This window comes from Camelina sativa, chromosome 19 (genome assembly GCF_000633955.1).
Source record: "Camelina sativa cultivar DH55 chromosome 19, Cs, whole genome shotgun sequence".
NCBI classification, from domain to species: Eukaryota; Viridiplantae; Streptophyta; class Magnoliopsida; order Brassicales; family Brassicaceae; genus Camelina; species Camelina sativa.
This window is the reverse complement of record NC_025703.1, coordinates 24476434-24494215: the sequence shown is the minus strand read 5'-3', so window position 1 is coordinate 24494215 and position 17782 is coordinate 24476434. Positions and strand designations below refer to the sequence as shown.

The 17782-nt window shown below is 35.9% G+C and overlaps 5 protein-coding genes across 13 annotated transcripts in view; 1 reads left to right on the top strand and 4 right to left on the bottom strand.

Annotated features, from left to right (window-relative positions):
• LOC104768165 (rac-like GTP-binding protein ARAC1) overlaps positions 1-2470 on the bottom strand; it is a 7536-nt gene extending 5066 nt beyond the window's left edge. Inside the window, exons 1-7 of the mRNA XM_010492091.1 lie at positions 1881-2470; positions 1663-1750; positions 1453-1562; positions 1288-1351; positions 364-428; positions 206-271; positions 7-94 (exon numbers count right to left, since the gene is read on the bottom strand). Coding sequence (XP_010490393.1) covers positions 7-94; positions 206-271; positions 364-428; positions 1288-1351; positions 1453-1562; positions 1663-1750; positions 1881-1979 — 580 coding nt within the window. The 5' untranslated portion in view covers positions 1980-2470. The remainder of the gene's footprint in view (positions 1-6; positions 95-205; positions 272-363; positions 429-1287; positions 1352-1452; positions 1563-1662; positions 1751-1880) is intronic.
• Positions 2809-8187, bottom strand: LOC104768164 (vacuolar protein sorting-associated protein 35A-like). Of its 3 annotated transcripts, XM_019241039.1 has the most exons (19): positions 8170-8187; positions 7821-7908; positions 7569-7625; positions 7385-7474; positions 7172-7294; positions 6948-6991; positions 6545-6635; positions 6054-6170; positions 5439-5678; positions 5293-5358; positions 5060-5149; positions 4708-4797; positions 4408-4497; positions 4153-4221; positions 3999-4079; positions 3791-3898; positions 3593-3696; positions 3401-3514; positions 2809-3312 (listed from the first exon to the last, which is right to left on the bottom strand). In XM_019241039.1, exons 2-19 carry the CDS (start codon positions 7851-7853, stop codon positions 3111-3113), a joined length of 1809 nt encoding a protein of 602 aa, XP_019096584.1. In that variant the 5' UTR covers positions 7854-7908; positions 8170-8187; the 3' UTR covers positions 2809-3110. The 3 variants fall into 3 exon arrangements, with proteins under 3 accessions (XP_019096584.1, XP_019096585.1, XP_019096586.1); XM_019241040.1 differs by lacking the exon at positions 8170-8187 and having other exon boundaries at positions 7569-7701; positions 7821-7911; XM_019241041.1 differs by lacking the exons at positions 6948-6991; positions 7172-7294; positions 7385-7474; ... (1 more) ...; positions 7821-7908; positions 8170-8187 and adding an exon at positions 6860-6911 and having other exon boundaries at positions 6545-6679.
• On the bottom strand, positions 8249-9252 carry LOC109130905 (vacuolar protein sorting-associated protein 35A-like). Its single transcript, XM_019240995.1, has 4 exons — positions 9084-9252; positions 8829-8925; positions 8616-8739; positions 8249-8396 (listed from the first exon to the last, which is right to left on the bottom strand). The coding sequence occupies exons 1-4, from the start codon at positions 9174-9176 to the stop codon at positions 8249-8251; spliced, it is 462 nt and encodes a 153-aa protein (XP_019096540.1). The 5' UTR covers positions 9177-9252.
• Positions 12076-14030, bottom strand: LOC104767085. Of its 2 annotated transcripts, XM_010491116.2 has the most exons (3): positions 13674-14030; positions 12897-13170; positions 12076-12809 (listed from the first exon to the last, which is right to left on the bottom strand). In XM_010491116.2, exons 1-3 carry the CDS (start codon positions 13755-13757, stop codon positions 12256-12258), a joined length of 912 nt encoding a protein of 303 aa, XP_010489418.1. In that variant the 5' UTR covers positions 13758-14030; the 3' UTR covers positions 12076-12255. The 2 variants fall into 2 exon arrangements, with proteins under 2 accessions (XP_010489418.1, XP_010489417.1); XM_010491115.2 differs by having other exon boundaries at positions 12076-13170.
• LOC104767084 (protein MID1-COMPLEMENTING ACTIVITY 2-like) lies at positions 14365-17027 on the top strand. 6 transcript variants are annotated; one of them, XM_010491113.2, is made up of 8 exons: positions 14365-14529; positions 14932-15347; positions 15434-15840; positions 15943-16058; positions 16161-16232; positions 16332-16438; positions 16552-16651; positions 16729-17027. In XM_010491113.2, exons 2-8 carry the CDS (start codon positions 14943-14945, stop codon positions 16782-16784), a joined length of 1263 nt encoding a protein of 420 aa, XP_010489415.1. In that variant the 5' UTR covers positions 14365-14529; positions 14932-14942; the 3' UTR covers positions 16785-17027. The 6 variants fall into 6 exon arrangements, with proteins under 6 accessions (XP_010489415.1, XP_010489411.1, XP_010489413.1 ...); XM_010491109.2 differs by having other exon boundaries at positions 16726-17027; XM_010491111.2 differs by having other exon boundaries at positions 14684-15347; positions 16726-17027.

Below are 17782 nucleotides of genomic sequence, written 5' to 3'. Positions count from 1 at the left end.
TGGAGCAGGCTTTTTGTGCTTTGCTTTTCTTTTTCTTCTGCTTTGGAGGTTGAAGAACCACTCGGATCGCTGCATCAAATACACCTTTCACGTTCTGCACTTTCATTATAAGAAAAACACAGAAGCTTTGAGAAAAAAGCTCAAGTAAAAGAAGCAAGATGTGTAATAATACTCTAAAACAAAAGGGGATGTTTTTGTTTCTTGCCTCCTGTGTTTTTGAACTGCACTCGATGTATGCAGGAGCTCCAATTAGCTTCTTCAGTTCCTCTCCCTTTGATGCCCAAAGTGAGGAATGGTTAAGAGGGTTTCGTTTTAGTACCAAGCTGACTAAACTGACCTATTTTCAAAGAAAATTCTGTTTACCTGAGCAGTGGTAATAGGTACAGCGCCAGGGTGGTCAATGAAGAATTGTTTGTCATCCCGAAGATCTGACATATATGATGCACAAAGCATAAGCAGGAGACGAAAGCCACAAAAATAAAAATTACGTCTAGATGGATCAGGTAGCAAGCCAAAAGTGAAGCATTGTTACTAGAAGTAAGAAACAGAATCCGCTACACCAAATTTTGACAGAACATCTTGTATAAGCCTTTTCTATTAGGTCTATAATTGCTAGACATCCAACAACTGCTTACATGCATGTAGTTGTCTCTTACAATGGAGGTGACAGGTTATATATCACGAGAAAATGTGAGATATGACCTTTAACGTATCGCAAAGTTCATTAAAACCAAAGACGAATCATCACAGACAAGCTTGTAAAACTAGGTTATTGCACATTTGTTATACTCAGAAAACCATCCCTAATTGCTACATCACAGACAAGCTGCTTAATGCATGAGGTTAGGTTGTGTCTTACAATTTAACTATCACTAGAAAGTGTAAGATAAGATAAACCATTTGATCCACACATATCCCAATATTTGATAGAACATAAAGAAACATCACAGAAGCTTGTAAACCTAGATTATTGCAGGATTTGTGATACTCCAGAAACCAGCCCTAATTTCCTTTAAGATGAAAATAGCTAAAAGGTACTACATGGACATATCTTGAACGTAATCAAATCAAAGCAGAACCAATGAATGTATTGTACTGTAAACAAAAATCTGGCGAAGCAAAGCTTAAACATATCTTGGACGTGAAAAAAATAAAACAAGAGCAGCAAATGTATCATAAGGTAGTGTGAAATAGTTTGACAACTATCCCGAGAAGCTGACACAATGAGGAAAACCACAAAGCAGGATTGCGTTTTGTCAGACTATATATGCCAAAAGAAGAAGTTACCTAGTTTGGTTCCAACAAGAACTATTGGAACACCAGGGGCATAGTGCTTCAGCTCTGGGATCCACTACAAACAGGAAGTAAAGCAGCAAAAATCACAAACCAGGAAACCTTTTTCTAGTTGTCAATAACAAAAACTTGTAGCAAACTTTTCAATTCAAAACGCACCTTCTTGGAGACATTCTCATAACTAGCCTTACTGATAAGAGAGAATGCTAAGATGAAAACGTCAGCACCGCGGTAACTCAAAGGTCTTAATCTGTTATAATCTTCCTGCCCTGTTTTACAACAAACCAAAAAAAAGTTCAGACCCACACAAAATAAAAATATCCAAAGCTGCTGCTGCTAGTATAAACAAGATCCCAATTATGTCAGTACCTGCGGTATCCCATAGTCCTAGGTTGACAGTGCTCCCGTTAACAACCACATTAGCACTAAAGTTATCGAAAACAGTCGGTACGTAATCCTATTTCAGAGAGAGCCACAAGATTTAAACGAGATACAAAAGCTCCAACATAACAAGTCAATAACAAAAACAAATGAAAGCGCAGCTTTGTATATGATTGAATCGAAGGTTGGAGAATCGGAATTTATACCGTAGGAAAAGTGTTGCTGGTGTAAGAAATCAGCAAACAGGTTTTGCCAACAGCTCCGTCGCCAACGGTGACACACTTTATGAACCTCGAAGCGCTCATTGCCTTGCCTTACGCTTTTTGTCTTCTTCTCCTTCTCCACCAGAAATGGAGCTACCGTTTTTTTTATCACACACGACCAAAAGAACTCTAGATGGTGATGATATTCAAAAATAGCAACCTCAGATCTAACAAAACCTGAGGGGAAACCACAACACAGGGAAATTAAAACAAAAGGCCTCGATAGCGGTGTTTTCCCCCTTTTTAATTCGCCGTCTATACGATACAGAACAAACAAGAAAAACCCTAGAAATGTCAAAACCGGAAACCCTAAATGTAGAGGGGATGAATCAAATAAGAAGAAGAAGAAAAGGAAGGAAGGACGGTGAACAACAATGATGAATCGAATCGAGAACTAGGGAGAGAGAGGAAGCAAGAAGAGATGTGATGGCCGGAAATTTATGCCATTGAAGCGTTCACAAAAGGAACAATCTCCTCCATCAACTTCCCCTATTCTTTTGCTCTCTCTTCTTTTTTTCTTTTTTACTTTTTTCTCGTTTCTTTTTTTCTGTTTTATTTGTTTTTCCTTTTTAACATTTTTTAAAAAATTTCTTACTAATTAATTAATTTATTGTCACTAAGTTTTTCTATGAATTGAGCTTCTGTTTTTTTCACTGTCTAATTTTTTCAGCAAAAATGACTAGTGTCATGTGTAAAAAGACTAAAGTGTACTGCATAAAATTCCATTCCAACTTTGAAAATTCTTCTTTTTATTTGTTTAGTACGATACTACTAACTAAGCGTAGAGTTATCGAAATGAAACCTCATATAGGTCGTTAAAGTTTGTTAATTATGCCTGCGTAAGACTGACAACTTATTTGGTAAAACATGATTCAAGAAAATGTTTTTTGTGCGTCAATAGAATACAAATACCTCACTCACCTAAGATCCAATGTTAATCTCAGAGTACTAACAAGTAACAAGTGTGACCAATAAAAAAGAATTCGTATAGACACAGCAAAAACCCGCAAGTTACAATCCACTAACCACCTTTTAAAATCCGACGAACCAGGTTTACATTTCGAGCAGCAACCAACACAACACAAGTCCCTTCTTAATTCCCAAACGACCCAAAGCTTCTTTTCTTTTTCTTTTTTTAACAAAATGTGACTTCATTTTTTACCAAATCAGATTTTATACTTTGATCTCCTCGTATCTGTCACCAATGGCACCGCCTTTCTGCTTTTGAAACTCCATGAACTGAAGCGTACTTGCAAACAACGATTCAGCATATGGATCTGACGGCATTGATTCTTCGTTCTTGATCAGTTGGATAAGGCTCTCCACTGATTCAACTGTTATCTGTGGAATCCCTTTCTCATAGAAATAAAGATACCTGCCAAAAATTCACATTATTACATGATGCTGTTTGCTTCTCACAAGGGATGAGAAAAATGAGATATAAAACAAAAATAGCCATTTACTTGTTTAGTATCTCGATGAAGAGGGTAACAGATCCTGCACTACCCTGACCACTACTAGCAATTTGTTGAGCCGAATTTGCAATTTTAAGCGCTCGTTTGAGACAAAGCAGAACCCTGATTTCAAAAGCATCAATACCATCAGGTGGTGAGTTATAACACGCATTGTGTTGTATTGCACACACGGAAATATACCTGTCTCCATCTTGTATGGTTTCATGATCTTCAAGCCAGAATAGATGAGAACATGCATAAACAGCTCGACATTGGTCAGGTTTCTTTAGAAGTTTCGCTGAATACTGCAAGAGAATCAGTTTTTCCCTTATCAAACTTTAAGCAGACACAATTGAATATGGCAAGAGACTAATTAACATATGATTCATGAGGATATACCCCCGTAGCCTTGTGTGTCAAAGTATCTCTATTCTCAACACCAAATACGTGCATCCTTTGCAGAGTTCCAATAATAAGTTGTAACGCAGTCACCTGGGCCTTTGAGTCCTGTTCAAAAGGCAAGTTATTGAAGCATTAGATTTTGCTAATCTCACTCACTTACTTTGGTTTAGACACCAGACATATGAAAGTCCAAGATATAACTTACTGAAATTTCTTCTTCGTATAAGATGTATGCCTGGGTGAAAAATTCGTATGCAATAGGTTCTTCATCACACTTATTCGCGGCCTGATGATAGAGGAAAAATCTGTGAGCATTTTAAAGATGTCAGTGCATACTTAATAACAGGTAATTTTTCTACCTCAGCACATTGCAAGTACAACCGGAATGCCAAGTCAGGTGATGGAACATTAGGTAGCGCTTCAATAATCTGAAACAAGCAAAAATTCCGTCAGATAAGGACAAGAACTGAAGACTGTAGCGGATCAGTTGTATGTTCTAACTTTGGCCAAGTTTACTTCAAATAATGTAGCTCTGACACACATTGATCTACAAAAAAATAAAATAAAAAGACAGATCTGAACACTATAGGCAGTGAAAAGTTAGGAAAACTTACCTGATTTAGAAATTGGAATATTTTAGTAGCAGTAACCGAAGCCTCTTTTCCAAAAGGATTGTCTCCTTCCACTGGCAATCGCCTGATTAGCTACAATTCAAACAAAATATAACAAAAATTTTAAGAAGAAAAGTTTAACAAACTATATCTGATAGACTTCAATGCAGTATGACAGATAAAAGAAACAACAAACCCATGTCATCGCAAATCAAACTCGACATAAACTGTGAGACGCTTTAAAATTGGCATCAAAACACTTAAATCTATGTACTTTGAATAACTTTGCTTAAGAAGTCAAACCTTTAGAGTAGAAACAACAAGGGGAGGAATGGTGAACTTTAAGCGCTTTGGCCCTCCTGTTAGGAAATGCTTCTTCAGGATACTGATTATCTGAAATTCAATGAAACAACTTCAAACACTGAAAGCCAAAACCTTTATAGAATGTTGAAGGATACGATGACTCCTGGTGATAAAGTACAATTTATGACTGAGTTGGAAAATTACAAACGAAGAATAAAGGCAACTGTGAGTAAATGCAATAGAACTAATGCCCTAAAACATTATGAATGCAAGCCAATAATTAGAAAGCCTAATGTCAACATAAAGTTATGACACACATGAACAAATCTGAATAAGCAAGAGCTCCATGCACCTTAAACATCTCTTCCGTGTCATCATTATATAACATGTGAACGAGACGTGCGACAGAATTCTGCTCTTCCTCAAAATCATTTTCATCAACCTAAGAGCGTAGAAAGATATGCACAGAAGTCAAAACTCAACATTCTTTTGGAGTTCTGGCTCATATATGTGTATCCACAAGTAATTGATAGAATATGTCTCACAGCACAAGATAGAAAGTATCACAAAAATGTTTTTACAAACCTCAAGACCTTGCGGCTCATCCAAATCGTTGATAAGACCTTTAATTAGTTCAAGCAGTGCTTCAACCTACAAGTTAAAACAAGACAAATTCAATTTTACCACAAAAATAGTTCAACCCAAAGGGTAAGGGTATAAAAGTACCATACCTTCTCTGCTGTAGTAATAAGAGTATTGTTTTTCATAATGCTTCGAATTATAACAGTAGCCATTATTCTCTTTGTTTCGTTATCAAGGTACTCCACTACAAGGGGATAGTTTGTTAATTTAAGGGCGGTGACAACATCATTATACTTCTCTAGGGGAGCACTTAAAAGCGAGACAATCTCCTTTGTTGCACGAGTGTCGTTAATCTTTCCTTTTCCGGACAGTTGCTTAACACATGAACCCTGGGAAGAGAGTGAAGAACATTAGATTCAAACTCTTTTATTGTATAAGATACATAGTATGAAATTTTCTACAAATGTAATGTACCATATTGTACCAGAAACACATACATATAACCGAATAATATATAAATTGCTAAACCAACATCCGCTACCAGAATAAATAAACAAAAATGAACCCGAATCCAATTTTTTTTCTTCATAAAAAAAGATTGGCATATTCTGACACAAGTATCACGTATTTAGCAATGTCTCAGCAATGTGAATAGAATGACAAATTATCTAAATAATGAGATCCATAAAGCTATTAAGCACCATTGACAGAGCACAAAGTATTTAAAGTTGAATTAAGAAGAGAATAATAGGTAAAATACTGACCAACACTTGGTCCGCATAATCAAGCCGATCAGGGTGAACATGAAGAGTAAACTTGAGAAGGGAGGAATATAGGGTTACTGCACTCAAAATAGGCATGTCTTCTTGTGATTCTATCACCTACAACATCATAGCATATCAACTAAGAAACTTTTTCATTGAAGAAAAAAGGTGTCAAAACCACAGAAGTTAAGTAGTCAGCAAATATGCAGAACTGGGTAAAGAAGGGTCACGTTTTGCAGCGAATACATCCAACACATAAAGAACACTGCATCTTTCTACATGTTAACGGAATCGTCTAAAGTGAAGAGTTTCACTTAAAAATAGAAATGTCAGACAACATAATAGTTGTGCCTTCTTCATGTTTTTTGTGATGCTAACAAGTCCGGTTAACAGGATTTCTAAGCTGCCATTACTTTCATACTTTATTACAGAAACAACAATGCAACTGCATATATCCAGCAAGTTTATCATAGGCTACACGTGAATGTTACCTTTCCAATTGCATTATTCAACTTTGAGAAAGCTTCAACTTGCAGGAAGTAAGGTAATACTTCAGCATTTAAAGCAGCATAATTTGACAGCCTCTCCATTAAACGTGAAAGCACTGTCATGATGTCAACTGATGGCTGAGAAGAAAACAAGAGAGGAAGTGTGAAAAACAGGAGATTAGTGAACAACTGACACCTAAAAAACCCGAAAGTGCAGTTGATACTAATACGTAGTGACGGAGCGTCTTGTCTAATACAACCAATTAGATGAATGGGAGTAGAGCATAATGCTAAATATGAGAGAGCTTCTCAGACTACCTGCAGTTGTGGACAAGCCCCAAGAAGTACATCAAGAGTCTGTAAGTGATACTCGTCANCAGCATTTAAAGCAGCATAATTTGACAACCTCTCCATTAAACGTGAAAGCACTGTCATGATGTCAACTGATGGCTGAGAAGAAAACAAGAGAGGAAGTGTGAAAAACAGGAGATTAGTGAACAACTGACACCTAAAAAACCCGAAAGTGCAGTTGATACTAATACGTAGTGACGGAGCGTCTTGTCTAATACAACCAATTAGATGAATGGGAGTAGAGCATAATGCTAAATATGAGAGAGCTTCTCAGACTACCTGCAGTTGTGGACAAGCCCCAAGAAGTACATCTAGAGTCTGTAAGTGATACTCGTCAGGAAAAACTTGAATGATACAGTCTATTAGGTAATATTGGGCAATCTCATCTCTGCAGTTCACTATCTGAGAAATCATCAGACAAACATCAGTTTTTGGTTAGGAAATAAATTAAGTTTGCATGTGTATGTGTGTTCATAGGATATAGTCTTTTACCTGCTCTAAGACTCTAGGAAGAACTGTATCTCTGTACATATCAAGGTCCACACCTTCTAACTGACTCAGCACGTGAAGGTTCTTTCCAACCTGATACGTGAGGAAAAACGTACGCTTCCGTCAGTACAAAACCAATGGTAGGCACTTCAGTACACTGCTACCAGCCATAAGAAAGTCATATTACAAGGTCACGAAGCTCGCCCCTCTCTTTCTCCCGTCTCTCCTTGTCTCGAGCAGGTCCCTGCAGACCAGAAAGTCCGATAGCAAGGCTCAACTCAGGATCATCAAAGGGTAATGATTCACAAGCAATACAACACCTGCGTGATCAGAATCATGCTCTCATAGTCCAATTATATCTCCATGACGTGCAAACATTCTGGCAAGCTCGTTTTTAAATGGGTAGAAGGGTGTATACCAATTTTGAATCATGACTCACCTGATGTTGCATTCTGACCCAGAGTTTATTCATCTCAGTAAAGTTCAGTAGTACAAACTCCACTGCATCTGTGACTGTATCAGCATCTCTGTAGAGGGAAGCAAACAAGTCATTAACTAGATGAATCTAGATTTCAGTATATCAGTAGCAAAAGTTTCTTGACCAAATAGAGATGGATACTGATACAAATATAGACATGGCTAATTGACCCAGCAGACAGTCAACATCCTAATATCTTAAATGACATCAAAAGAAATTAGGGGTCATGGTCTAAGAAGATAAAATAAGCACAGATGCAGGTCCGCCTGCTATGAAAATACAAACCTATCAATAGAGTCTACATGCTTACCCTTCATACTCAGAACCAATGTCGNTTATCGCCGGAAACAGATATGAGCAAGACCTATGATCGGGTAGAATGATAGGTTTCATTTGATACTTAGAAGAGGACAAAATGGTGTAAAAGCCTTTATGGCATCAACATCTTCATTATGTAAATATAATTCTGAATAGTTTNCTTTGGCAGGAGCTTCCTTGGTTTTGATATAAACGGATCCTGCTGTACACAGGAGATACCTAGGAAGGGTGGAAATTTTTTAATAGATAGTGGTTTAGATAAAAAAGGGAACAAACTAAATAAACAAAGAAGTGCCAGCAATATTAAGAAGTGATAAGATAAACTAGCTTTGATATCACTTGAATTCGGCATTATCCATTTTACGAAGTCCAGAACAATTTAGAAAAGCTTGCCAAATCAAAAGAACAGACGAGAGAGGGATTGTATCAGTCACTTACAGGCGTGGTAATATGTTACCAGCATGCTGAACCAGCTCATAGAGTTCAATGACCGAGCAGCCACGCCGAGTTTCTTCCATGAAGAAAATTTCAAGTTTCCTCAACTCATCAAAAGCTCGCATATCTAAAAACAATCAAATCAGATCACACACAAAGAAAACCGATTTAGCAAAACACATTATCATGGCACATCAGAAGAAGGAAACAACTCACAGAGATCATAGTACTTGTGAGGTGATAGCTTCGAAGTCCGTAACTCGCTGAGCATCTGAGCCGAATACTTGAGAGCATCTTTCAGATTATTCGAGTCCTAATCAACCAAAAAACAACAAAATTAGGCTTCTCCTCACAATTTCAAACATCAGATTCATGATACAAAAAGTACCAAACGAATTTAAAAAATTTCTCAATCTCAATTTCACGGACAAACGAATGAAGTGATGATAGAGAGAGAGAGAGCAGAATTACAATAGCGCGTTGCATGTAGAATGCGTTTTGCTTGAAAGCAGCAGCACCGGCGGCGAGCCACTTCTCTTCATCTTCTGCTCCGTCTGCGATCATCTTCTTCGTCTTTCTCTAAATCTCAATCTCGATCTCTCTGGGTTTTCAGGTTTCTTTCGTTTGACAAAAAAAAAAAAAAAAAACTACCTTCTGAGAAAAAAGTCTTTGGATGGGAAAATAAATTATGTCATGCTTCACACGTGTACGCTTTTATCGCTATCCACGTTTCGATGTTTCCACTTAACTTTAGATCCAACGGCCCATAGTCTCTTTCACCAAACCCAAGTCGGTTTTGATTTTCTGGAAACCAATAACTATAATTGACTCCAAACCGAATCCAATTCTAGTGTAATGGAACTAATTCGAACCGGATAAACTAAAGTTACTGTTCCAAAGTAAAAGATTTTTTTTGGGCTAAAAGCAAGATTAAAAACAATAAAATATTATATCATTAACTAAATTCAACTAATATAAAAGAATACTATAGAATTTAAATAAATTATTAAATTGTTATAAAATATACATAGAAAGTTGAAAAAAACTTATAAAAATAGAACAAATAAAAAAGTTTAAGGATCCGAATGGTAACCGCGGTTTTAGTTGTGCGGGAAAAGCAGTATTACAGTGCGGTACAGTTCAACTACGGTATGTGGGGGATAAATATATTTGCACGACAAGTGCGGTTAATGCAAAATAAGCGGTACAAAATAATGTTTGATTGGTGAAAACTATTTGCGATGCGGATTTCATATTATATTATTAATAATTAATATAATTATATATTTTAATTTTTTTCTATTAATAAATAAATTTTTTATACGATAAGCAATGCATAAGATATATTATAATATTATAAATAAGAAACAAATATATCATATAGTTATAAGTTTAAATTGTATATTTTTTTTAATGAAATAATATTTTCATCTATTATTTTTGATTTTCTAAAATCAAAATTTGTTTTGAAGTAATTAAGTGGATTTTGTTCAATAAAATTTAATCATGTTTTTATCTAGAAAAAATTAAACAAAAAAAATTGTTTTTATCCAGCAGGTAAACTGGAAGCAAAACCGCTAGGGAATTGGTGAATTAGAAGACAACTGCGATCCATGAGTTAAATGTAATCCTTGAAAAACGAAAACAGTTATTTTTTCTCTCTCCTCAAAAACGCAAATTAAGTTATTTTTTTGTGATTGGTGAAAAAATCAGTTTTTTGAAAACCACTCTTAGAAATACGCCTTTGTTGTGTCGCCATTCATGGCCTAAAGGTCTGAATGGTGACCACATATTTGGTTGTGCAAGGAAAACGGTTTTAGAGTGCAGTACAGATCAACCACGATACATGCAGTTTGCGGGACAAATGCGGTTTATACAAAATAAGCGGTACATAATAAAATTTGATTGGTGAAAAATACTATTTGCGGTTTACAATAGAATGTTTAAATGGTAAAAATGCAAAAATCTATACAAATTACAAATTATAGATAAATTTATCAAAGTACATGGTAAAACCCATTGTTTGTAGAAATGGTGGTATATTACATATTAGGGAGATTCTCAAAAATAGCACCAAAATAAGTTTTTTTCCAAACTTAGCACAACATTTCTAAAATTCCAAAAATAGCACCAATTAATCTTATAAAATTAAATCCTAAATTCAAAATACTAAACCCTACCTCTCAAAACTATACCCTAAATGTGAAATTGAGAACCCAAACCTAAAAAATAAAATTCTGAAAATTAATTTTAAATATTTTAATTTGTTAAATAATGCTATTTTGGAAATTTATGGAATGTGTGCTATAATTGTCCATAAAACTTGTTTTAGTGCTATTTTAGGGTATTTCTCTACATATTATATGTTTATATAAAATTATCTTTTAATTTTTATTATAGTAAAATAACTATATATAGTTATATACTAAGTATATTTATCGATTTACAAATAAAATATATACCCTATTATTGTGATCAAATTTTGAATTAAGAAAATATAGATTAATTAAACTATTAGTACATAAGAAAATGGTAGAAGAATTTTTTTATGATTTCATTGTATATGTGATTTTTTGAAAGATAAGTATAATATATATAGCAAATATTAGTGAATTAAAAAAATAAAATGAAAATTTCAATTGACTAACTTTTTTTCTTTTCTTTAAATCTGTTTTTTCATAAAAACTCATTATTTTATAACTTATGAAAAATTAATGAAGTAATTATTATCTTTAAAACATATTTAAAAATTAAAATATCTATGAGAAGTATTAACAATTCAATAAAAAAAATATGTTGATTACTAACTCAATATTAAAAAAAATAAACAAAAAAAAATAATTTTATCCAGTAAGCAGTAACTGGAAACAAAACCGCTACCTAATTGGTAAGTCATAACACAAGTGCGGTCCATTATAGTTAAATTGCTTACTTGAAAAACAAATTTTTTTTCTCTTTCTTAAAAAACGCAAATTATGTTGTTATTTTGTGAATGGTGTAAAATTCAGTTTTTTAAAAACCACACTTAGAATTAGGCACTTGATATGTCACCATAGAGAGTATTAAATAAGCATACCATTTAATATTATTACATTTTTGAGTTGCTTCGATTCGAACCAAATCTAAACTGAAATCCAAACTGTGTATTAGGCAAACTAAGTTTAGTAAGTGAACTCATAGCAAGGCGGATGACGAGAGAATCTTGCTTGGAGAGTGTAGTTTCTAATCATGACTGATTTTTTTTTTTTTTTTTCTTAACACATACCATTGATATGAGTTCAAGAAACCTTGGGAACCTGTTCGAATTAGCTTGGAGTGCCTGATTAGCTTGGCACATGAATAGTTCCACACCGTATAGGAGGATAGGCAAACAAAAAAATAAATGGTTACGAGCTAGTCTCTACCAGCGCCGCATAGACTACACGGTTGCACATTACCCCAGTTTTGAGACAATTTACTATGATATAGTCTACCGGCAGATATATATTATTCACATAATAATGATTTACTATATTACCAGTATATCTACAAAGAATCACATATATAATTCTGAGTTTTCAGTCTTAAGGCTAATCTAATCATACATAGGAATAAAACTATTTGTTGGTCATGTTAACCACTCTCTCGACCAGCTTTGCTGAAATCAGAACGGGACAGTGAATGGCAATGCGTGTAGTTCGGCTTCCGGAAGAAATCGAGCAGTTGGCCACACCATCGAACTACTTCCCTGGTTGGATTTCTGGTTGTTAACTTGTTGCCTTTTGGCTCCAAACTTGATCAACAACCACCATTCTTGATCTTCAGAGTCAGTGAGCTTGCTCTCAACACGATCAGGAGTCCAGTTCTCGATGAGATTCAAGAACTGCCCGGCCATAGAAGGAGGGCATTTCCTGCATGATAGCTTCGAAGGTCCAATGGTTTCCTGATGACTAGAGGACGGTTTCTCTTGTTCTGGATGAGTCCGTAAAGATGATGATGGCTCTGTAGTGATGTCTCTCGACGGATCTCTTCTATTCTCTTGACAGACCCTAAAAGCATCTTGTGTGGTGGAATAAGGATGACCAACAGACTCCTCTGGAGCAGCAGCCTGAGAAGCATCTAACATTTCCCGGGAAACCCGCTGTTTTTGATCCTTGTTGGACATCATCACCCTAGCCTCAGGATCCTTGTCAGGTAACCGGGTCCGTAAGGCGGTTTCTTCAAACCAAGAAAGAATGACACCATAAGCAAACAGACCCAACAACAAGTAAACACAAACAAACTCACCAGAGTCGTTATGCCTACCATCAAGGGGCTGACTCTGAATTTGTTTTGGTCTCTCATTGCTATGAAGAGTGCTATCACAAGAATTCTGAGACGATGACTGAACCTCAAGTTCCACTGTCTGGCAGCTCTTCTCTAAGAACTCGACCTCACTGTTAGTTAATTTTTTGCCTTCATCTTTGCGCCGTCTCTTATGCCTGTGGTTTCTGCTTCGACCCGCCTCAGTTTCCCTCTCCTTTCTCTTTTTATCCTTCCTCTTGTGTTTTCTATCTTTCTTAACCTCCTCCTTTGCCCCCTGGATTTACACAACCCAGTGGAACAACAACATTAAATGTCCATAATTTTGCTTTTCCAGTAAAAAGTAAAACTCCAAATCATTGGGAAAGGGACAAATAAGGATGCTAATTGCAACAGTCTATAATGCCATATATTCAATTAGTACAACATAGTGCCAAAAACACCCTCTACATTGGATATATGGGCAAGAATCCCAAATCCAAAAAGTACTCATTCTGACATTGGCTACATAGTTGCTTACAAAGTCTTTAATAATTCAATTCAATGCTTTTGACATACATTAGTTGGGTTTTTCTTTTTAACTAAGATTTTAATTATTTCCATCTACATTGCAAATGACACTTTTTACTTTTGTTTCATGGCGATCAAATTCTTGAATTGACATAAGATTATCACAACCACAGATAAGGAAGCTGAGCATTCAAAAATCACATGAACCCAAGAGCATTTTAAAAAAAGACCAAAAAGCCATGGGACTTTGAATAGCTCAACAAAACCAACCTTGATCGATTCGATCAGATACTTATCCTTGTTGATTTCTTTCAGTACATAACCAGGTGGTGGAAACGGATAACACCGAGACATCTCACGATCACAAGAGAAAGCGAACTCGAGAAAACCCTAGATTTGGTTACGACAAAGTGGGTTTTTTACAGAGAAGACAACGTTTTGGAGGGAAGGTGGGGGATTTTGTTATCCGAACATAGTGATAATAAGAAAGAAATCAAAATCGGGAGAAGCGAGATTTGGTATGTGGAATTCGAGATCAGAGAAGAACGAAGGGAGGGTACAAAGAAAATTCCCAGGCTTCGCAGCTCTCCGATCCAGAATTTTTCTCGTTGATTTCGTTATGTATAGATATGAAGAGGATCTTTAACGAACTAGAGTTGTGTTTGGCAACACGAATAGGTACTAACCGGTGTCGTTAAGGCCCAAATTAGGCCCATAAGGCCTTTCTCCGACATGTTATAATTGCGTTTTCTTTTTTCTTACAGCACCGCTTCGAGATTCATGGTCCCTGGGGGAGCTTAACGATACGTCGATACGTGGTAGATGTGTGTAATTATGGAGAGTGACACATGACCAACTGGTAATTCGCAACTCGTGCAGCTACTTAATTTTTCGGACGTGGCAGTCAATTGTGGTTAGATAAAGCAGTGAAAAAAGAATAATAGACCCTTAGATAATACAACCAAAACATTACCGAAAACTCTCGTGAGTCTTTCTTTTGCTTGCTTGCACTCACACATGAGGAGCACTAGCTGGGTGGTCCACTACCTTCTTCTACTTCTTCTTCTTTGTCGAATACAAAAGTAATTCTCCATCTCTGTAAATCTTGACTTCCTTAACGTTTAAGGTGAGCATTTCAAGAACTGTTTCCTCTCTTCAATTTNTTTTTTTTTTTTTTTTTTTTTTTTTTTTTTGTAATTCTATGATTTTCCATGTTTGCTCTGTTTGATTTTACAGTTCAACAGAGAAATTTTCACTTCTTTTTTTTTTAATTGTTTTAGATTCTTGAAAATGTTCTCTGTTTTTGAAGATCTTTAACCTAGAGAAAGCTTGAGGACGTGGAGAATTTACTATGTTGGTTTTGTTGTCACAGTCGAACCATAGTGTGATTCCTTGGAAACTTCAAATCTGATTGTGCTTCGTAATCATAATCTGCTCTAAAGTCTTAAACTTTCTTGACTTATGCATCGTTTAGGTCACAACATTTTTGTTATAGTTTTCTGAGCTGTTTCGGTCGTCCGAGTTGTAGGAAGAGAAGAAATGTCATGGGATCAATTAGGAGAAATTGCGTCAGTGGCGCAGCTTACAGGCGTAGACGCTGTGAAACTGATTGGAATGATAGTGAGCGCCGCGAACACGGCTCGAACGCACAAGAAGAATTGTCGTCAGTTCGCTCAGCATCTTAAGCTTATTGGTAATTTGCTCGAGCAGCTAAGAATCTCTGAGATGAAGCAGTATTCAGAGATTCTTGAGCCGCTTGAAGGGCTTGAAGATGCTCTTAGAAGATCTTACATTCTAGTTAATAGTTGTCAAGAAAGGAGTTTTATTTACTTGTTGGCTATGGGGTGGAACATTGTTTACCAGTTTCGTCGAGCTCAGGACGAGATCGATCGGTATCTCAAGATCATTCCACTCATCACTTTGGTGGACAATATTCGGATTCGGGTAACTTGGCTCGCATTGTTCACCATTTGTTGTTGTTGTTGTTGTTTATGCCATTGTTTGATATTGGAGTATGATTGTATATGTAGGAGAGGTTGGAAGCTATTGACAGTGATCAGCGTGAGTACACTCTTGATGAAGAGGATAGGAAAGTGCAAGATGTTATTTTGAAACAAGAATCCACTAGAGAAGCTGCTACGTCGGTTTTAAAGAAGACGCTCTCTCGTTCTTACCCGAACATAGGTTTCTGCCAAGCACTCAAAACAGAGGAGGAGAAATTAAAACACGAGTTGCAACGTTCGCGGGCGCGTTATGATACTGATCAATGTGAAGTCATACAGCATTTGATTGATGTTACACAAACTGTTGCTTCTGCTGATCTTGATTCTGAAAAGGTGTTGACTAAGAAAAAGTCTAGTAAAGAAGAGCTTACCACCTCTAGCAAGAAGAAAGATGATTCGTATGAAACGGATAGTGGTATTCGAACAACTTCAAGGTTAATAATCCCCACTTACTCCTATATCGAGGAAAAGTTTTATTTACATGATGTGTTGTTCACGTTTGATGATTGAAGGCTAATGTTTGGTGTTGAATGCAGCTCCACGTCTTATGTTTCATTTTCATCCGAACATGAACTAGTTTCTGGAAAATCATCGCGACACCGTGAAGATTGGCACACTGACCTGTTGGATTGTTGTTCAGCACCTGTTCTATGTAAGCCCTCGATCTCCTTCTGTTTTTCTAAATGTGATTACCTTTGAATGTGTAACAATTCAAGTTTCATACTCTTGTCTACTTTTGATTCTGTAAAATAAGGCTTGAAAACATTCTTTTTCCCGTGTTGTACATTGGCGAAGATTTCCACCGTCGCAACTAACAGACAAATCTGTAAGAAATCTTATATCAATGTAGTTTAATTTGTGATCTTTTAATACATAAGCTTTCCAAGAATCTGATACAAGAGTTTCGATTTTATGGTTTTTTCAGCTTCAGCTACAGCTTGTAATGAGCTAATGGTGTATTCTTTGATACTCTCATGTTGCTGCTACACTTGCTGCATAAGGAAGAAGCTTCGAAAGACACTCAACATAAAGGTACATCGATTAAACCTTTTGATGTACGGTCATGATGCCAACGTATAAAGGCTTATACGGTCATGATGCCAACGTTTCCCATCCAAAAAAATATGGATGTCTTGATATGGCAGGGAGGGTCCATTGACGACTTCTTGTCACATCTAATGTGTTGTTGTTGTGCTCTTGTCCAAGAACTGAGAGAAGTCGAGATCCGTGGAGCTTCTTCGCACGGTAAATATATACATTTTAAGAAAAAATTAACATTTATTTATATCATTTAATATTCTTGAATCTAATATATGAAGCAGGTACAGAGAAGGATAAGGAAATGAGTCCACCAACACCTCAGTTCATGGAAGAATGAAGACTTGTCCAACACGGAACATAATTGGTGTTTCTTCATTAAATGAATATCTTCTAATTTTAATGTTGACATCATGATTTAATGTAAATTATATTGGGAACAATATGGAGATTTCAGAACGTTCCTTATACTTTTCTATCGATTACTACATAGAGACATATGAGACAACACGAATATCATTGTTATCGGTGAATAGAATGTTTTGATCATAACTTTTGGTGTTTTGAAGATTTTAGTTTTTCAGATTGAGGATCAAAGATAGCATGTGCTTCCTACTAAATAAAGTTAAAGGAATTGATTCTGAAGTGTTGATCTCGAATAATCATGCGGATGTCTAGCTACATATCTTTATCAACTCGTTGTTATTCCTTAAAGATTGGTTCCAAATGCACGAGGAGGAAGGTGATGCATGAGAAGAACAAAATATTATTGGATCACAATGAAGTAAGCAAGCTGTTCCACACTTAGAACAGTTCAGCTTTTCAGAAGATGTATCCATAAATTATTCCACTTTGCGTACTGGATTGACTTGCTCTTTTCAGAGTCTTTAAAGTTGTCTTTGATCCACAAAACACATTTGTTGAGGTATTATAAAGATAATGTAGTTGAACTATATTAAATAGGATTAGCAAAAAAAATTTGGTTACGGTGTTTTACACATTTAGAAAAAGATAAGATGCCACCAAGTTTGCCTCTTTAGGTGTTTATATTGTCTCTGTTTCTGGTTGCTAATAAAAGCATATATACACAAGAAAAAAGTCGACCAAGACAAGTAGATCCAGAAGAATCCATCTTGGACATTATCATGAAAGACGACTTATCTCCATCAGGGTCATTAATAGTGGACCAAAAGAGGAATAAAAACACCAACAAAGGTTTGGTGATGACCAGTAATAGCAAAAACACTACAAACAGTGCAATAAATGGGTTCAACAGTGATAACAGAAACTCATGTACTACTTAGATAGAGACTTCACATTACAATAATAGAGGGCTAA